We start from the raw sequence: 5337 nt of genomic DNA on the forward strand, positions 1-5337 counted from the left end.
GCCCGGCTTGTGAAGTTGAACCCGGTTTGGACCCGTTTAGAGGTGTTTCGCTGGTTCTGTTCTGAGTTTAAACGCTACATGAACTCTAATTCAGCGTAAGCTAACGCTAAAGCAAAACACCAACATGGTATTTACTGGAAGCTAATGCTAGGAGGCTACATAAATGTCATATTTAGCAGAGGCTAATGCTAAATCACCATACCAACATGCTAATTAATGGAAGCTAACGTGCTACACAAACATTTAGTGTAATTTGGTTTCTGCACAGAAGATTAACTTCATTTAACTGAAACTTTACAAAACAACCAAGAAAATGAGCACTTTAAAAACAACATAGGAGAAGCTAACAGCGAAGTTAGCAGTGAGGTTAGCTTGGCTGTTAGCTCAATCGCCTCGTTCTGACTTTTATTTGCACTTCAGGTTAAAGTGGTTCTAGTTCTGGGTCAGCTGTGCTGTGGGTCAGGATTAGTTCCCGGGTCGGGGACATGGTGACGGTTTGCAGCTGATGGACCTTCAGACGCCGTCAGGACGTTTGGACCAACCTCCAGCGTCCCGAGGGACACGTTGGACTCCAGTTGAGAAACTGGGAAAACAAGCTGGGCCCAGCAAACCAGAACCAGAGACGGTCTGTGGGCGGTTAGTGCTCAGAGCTGGACCCGGTCTGAGAACAACAGCTGATCAAAGCAGAACCGCTCTGTGGTTCTGGGCCACGCGCCTCCTCCTCTTCCTCCTTCCCTCCTCTTCCTCATTTTCCTCTGTTTTATCTGTCAGGCTAATCTTACCTGAGGTAAAATCACCACGACAACCACAGGAAATGAGGTCATGTAGTTTGGGTCCAGCCAGGACCCGGTGAAGCTTCACAGAACCGGACAGGAAGCAGTGACCCGGTTCAGCTGAACGGTTTCTGGAGTACCCCTGCTGAATGTTCGTTTTTGTCCAGGAACGACGCTTTGGGTCGGCAGAACCCAACATTTCTGTCCTGAGACGAACAGAAGGAACCAGCGGAGGCCCTGGTTCTGATCCGAGCCGCTGAGCGGGCCTCGGCTCTGCAGCCAGAGCTCCTGCTGAGACCGGACCGGTTTCAGCTCAGCAGCATCTGGAGGAAGACTCAGCTGCCGGGCTGACCTCATTAATCGCGACCCGACCCGTTTGTTCTGACAGCAACATGGACCCGTTGGACCCGGACTCGAGTTAATCACGTCCCATTAGCTCCCGTCTCTTTGAATGTTTGCAGTTTGTCTCTGCAGCTTGGCTGCGACTGACGATTCATTGAGTGGTTCTGGTTCTGATCCGTCCAGAACGCCTCTTCTCAACAGAACCAACTGATCAGGCCATAAATCAGCTGGAGGAGGAAGAGGAGGAAATGTTTCCTCTAGTCAGGTTAGCTCTGAATGCTCCTGGAGCCAACGTCCAAATGTCCAGAAGGTTCTGGTCCGACCCGGTCCGGCTCTGAGAACAACAGAACCTCAAGATGGAGGCTCCGGGCGCCACGGTGGCCTGCAGTGACTACACACGCCTGATGGGGGCGCTGCTCTTGCCCTTAGACAAGCATCTCTCTGGAGAACGCAGACGACTTTCAACATGCCGAGTCTGAGAGACTCAACCAGAGGAACTGGACCCGGTTCCACCAGATCCTTCGCTCCATCTCACACTGGGAGTACCGGGACCAGTGGGACCGGGGTGGACTGGGTCGGGGGTTAAAGTTCATCTGTTTGGAATGCTTCCGCCATGAATCTCCGTCTCCGTCCAGAACCCAACATCATCAGGAAGTGATGCGTTTATCGGTCTGAATCACAGCCATCATAACAGGAAGTGATGTAGAGCCTGGGTTAGTTAACCCTTTAACGTCCTCTGCTGGAGCTTCTGGGTGGCAGTTAAAGGGTTAAAGGCTTTCAAAGGGAATTTTCTCATTTCAACAGGAACCAGGAGTCTAGGGAGGAATCTACAGGAGCCCTCGAGGCTCAATAAAAGCTAAGCTTAGTCTGTAGTCACTCATCACAAGGCCTGAAAACAGAGAATATGGGAATGATTAGCATTCCCAAATAAACAGTCACGGATCATTGGGAAGGATGAATCAGGTTTCTGGGGGAATTTATTGTTTTGTTTGTGAACAGGTTGTTTTTCCACGGCTCGGGCTGCGGCAGGAACCTTAACTGGGTCTCTGCAGCAGCTAGAAGGTGATGCAGGGCAGCTTTCCGGCTCTGTGCAGGAACAGCAGAGGAGTGATGAAGCTGCTGATGATGCTGATGGAGAGGCCGAACAACGTGAGCTGCAGAATGAGAAGCAGCGACGCGGTGAGGACGGTTGGGCCCAGCACGAGGATCTGCAGCAGCTGGGTGGCGCTGTTGAACCCCAGGGTGATGATGATCACCTTGAAGGCCTTCCTCTTCATGGCGCTGCGGGAGCCGTCGCCCGGACCCGGCTGCTTCAGGACCAGCAGGACGCGGACGCTGCAGTAAGACAAGACGGACAGGAAGAGCAGGGACTTGACTATGAAGTAGCAAGCAGAGACGGTGATGGACGGGCCGAGGAAGGGAAACATGAAGTCCAGCAGGATCAGCAGCCAGTCAAACAGACAGACGGCCAAACGGTACCGCAGAGGTTTCAGCCTGCAAGCAGGAAGAATCAGGAAAACACTGATATGAGACCAGAAACACCTGAGACACCAGAACCAGACCAGCGCCAATATCTGGGTCCGGTCTGGAGGAACTCTGCCGTTCCAATAACTCTGGTCCTTCTGCAGTTCTCCCTTGAATTTACCTGATGAAGATGGTGGGATGGACCACGGCCATGTAGCGCTCCAGACAGATGCAGGTCTGAAAGAGTGGCCGAGAAATCAGCATGAGCTGCAGGAACAGCTTCAGAACCAGAACCCCGACCGCCTCGGACATCCTGAGCAGGAAGTGGAGCATCACGTAGAAAGAGGAGCAGGCGAAGAGGATCTCCGCCACGGCCAGGTTGAGGGCGAAGAGCTCCGAGGCGGCGGGGCCGCTGGACTCGCTCGCTATCATCCAGGCCACGTAGCCGTTGGCCGGCAGGCCCAGCAGCACGTTGGAGGCCAGCAGAGCCGTGATGCCGTTCAGGAAGAAACTGGAATCCAATCCCAACGTGGAGTTGGACCCAACAGAACTCATTTCCACCAATTCTGGATGTTTTTACAAATTCTGCAGGAATTAAACCAGAAATCGTCCCTGTTATTACAGCTGCTGACTGACTTTAGCACATCACATCTTGCGTAACCCGTTCGGTTCCAACAGTCCGAGATGATTCTTTCTCACGCCCAAATTAAAGCTCTGTCCGGTGTCTAACCTTCAGTTTACATCCGTTCTGAGTTTGGTAAAACGATGCGTCACTGAGGAACGTTTCAAAGCACGTTAAAGTTCAGGGTTTTGATCAACAAACAGGAGGATTAATGATGTGGTAAGTGTTCGGAGACGCTGTAAACAGACATCAGCTTTAAAATTTACTGAAAAATAAACGGTGTTTTTGGTTTTACGCACCTCCGTCTCACCCACTGCGTCGCTGCATCTAAACACCATCTATCCTCTGGGGGTTTTGCATTAAGAGGCTCTCCTGTTTGTAATTTGGGCTTTTCGTTTCTCGAACATCTCACCACACGCTCCTTTTAAACTGGACCCACCTGTGGATTTGCATGGCGAGCAGCGGAGTCTAAGTTTACATCTGCTGCGCTCAAACAAGCCCAGCGGAGACACGGATATGGTTTCTGTGGACAGAGGGTACGGCCACATTTGCATTAGATTTCCCTCAAAATGTAATTTGTCAGTGGAAATAATAAACTGAAGGGCAGAAAGTTTCTCCAGCGGTCCGCTGGGATGGAAAGAGGAGCTGGAACGGCAGCAGGGGTCGGATGGAGATCAGGACCGGGAAGCTTCGGCTGGTTGATGAACACCAGAAGGACAATCCTGAAGTTACTGACGATCTTTATTCAGGGCGACGATGTGGAGCAGCAACAAGCTTCTGGGTTCAAAGGTCAAGGCCATCCCTGTCAGAACGCTCTCCCTGTGGGTGGCTGGACTCTCGCTGGGGACTCCGGCTTCCTCCCAGTCCAAACCAGCAGGTTGAGTCTGGTCCCAGTGAACTGCAGAGACTCCATCGGGTTATACTCCAGGTTAGGTCCTGAAATCAGATGACCCGGTTCCGTCTGGAGGACCAGCGCCGCGTCAGAACAGGACAGATCACCGGACCTGAGGTCGGCCCTCCAGGTCACGATTGTTCCGGATCAGAACCACCAACTTTGTGCTGCTTTGGAAAAAAGACACAAAAATGTATTTTTCCAAAGACATTTGGAAAAATGACATTAACATTTAAGTTCAATGTTAAAGAATAACATTGAACTTAAATGTTATTCTTTAAGTTCAAAGAATAAAATAAAACAGGTGGATCTTTGTGACATCGATGACTCGGACCTGAAACCACGCCAGGCTGAGGCAGCGCTGGAAGCACTGCCCCCTGCAGGTGGGAGTGAGCATCACTGACACCTCAGTTTGGGAACGTTTCCCATCAAACCCAAACCTCTGAGGATTCCTCTAAAACCCGAACCGAGCGACAGAACCAGAGCCAGAGACAATAACAGGTTCCAGAACCGACCCGACCGGCTTCACGGTGAAGAAGAACCTGTGATGTCGGGCCGTCCAGGTGCAGCATGTCGTAAACATGCATCATGTTTCTGCTGGACGAGGTCCCAGCGGGTCAGGGAGCATCTCTCGCTCATCCAGCAGATTTGCATGGCGGCGGCTGTCCATTTAAATCAGATCCATGTTGCATCATCACAGCTTCTAATGGTTACATAAAACCTCGACACGTCCCCTCCGTCTGCTGCCCGGGGTCAATGAGAGGTCGCCGTGAAGGACTCACCTGGTGCAGCGCTGCCCAAAATCACAGCTTAATGAAAACCTCTGTGATAAAGAGTCTGATGGACGGGTGCTGAATCTGATTGGTGCGGAGGGAGTCTCTGCTGGAAGGGCCAACAGGCTGGGAACTTCATCCGTTAACAGGGTTCAGATGGAGCCCGGACCAGACTTTAACTAGGCCACATTTCTGTCAGACTCAGGGTTTCGTGGCTTGTTTCATTTTCCTCTTAGAGAAAAAGCTTTTAGCGTTCAGAGACGGTGCAGAGGAGACTCTGACAGGCGATCTTCAGTTTGGACCGGACTCAGCCGAACATAAACACCTCAGAGACGTTCAGGGACAAAACCAACAGTAAATCAAGCGAACCTCAGTCCTGACCTGTTTTATGTTTCTGTCATTTTTATGCTCAGTCTGAAGCATTGCATCAGGAAAGAAACGGCAAAATTCAAACCACAAACGTTTTTACGA

At 51.2% G+C, this 5337-nt stretch overlaps 1 protein-coding gene across 1 annotated transcript; it reads right to left on the reverse strand.

Annotated features, from left to right (window-relative positions):
* Positions 1-1360: 1360 nt before the first annotated feature.
* On the reverse strand, positions 1361-4331 carry LOC108165934 (P2Y purinoceptor 8-like). Its single transcript, XM_017303159.1, has 2 exons — positions 2761-4331; positions 1361-2609 (listed from the first exon to the last, which is right to left on the reverse strand). The coding sequence occupies exons 1-2, from the start codon at positions 3132-3134 to the stop codon at positions 2171-2173; spliced, it is 813 nt and encodes a 270-aa protein (XP_017158648.1). The 5' UTR covers positions 3135-4331; the 3' UTR covers positions 1361-2170.
* Between the last annotated feature and the right edge of the window lie 1006 nt (positions 4332-5337).

The sequence above is a fragment of the Poecilia reticulata genome, unplaced genomic scaffold (assembly GCF_000633615.1).
Source record: "Poecilia reticulata strain Guanapo unplaced genomic scaffold, Guppy_female_1.0+MT scaffold_190, whole genome shotgun sequence".
Lineage (NCBI taxonomy): Eukaryota > Metazoa > Chordata > Actinopteri > Cyprinodontiformes > Poeciliidae > Poecilia > Poecilia reticulata.

Bases quoted from the DNA above. Each gene is read 5' to 3' on its own strand.
- LOC108165934 (XM_017303159.1), bottom strand. From the start codon at position 3,134: ATGAGTTCTGTTGGGTCCAACTCCACGTTGGGATTGGATTCCAGTTTC. The intron at 2,610-2,760 runs GTAAATTCAAGG...TCCTGCTTGCAG, and splicing joins CATCCCACCATCTTCATCAG to GCTGAAACCTCTGCGGTACC.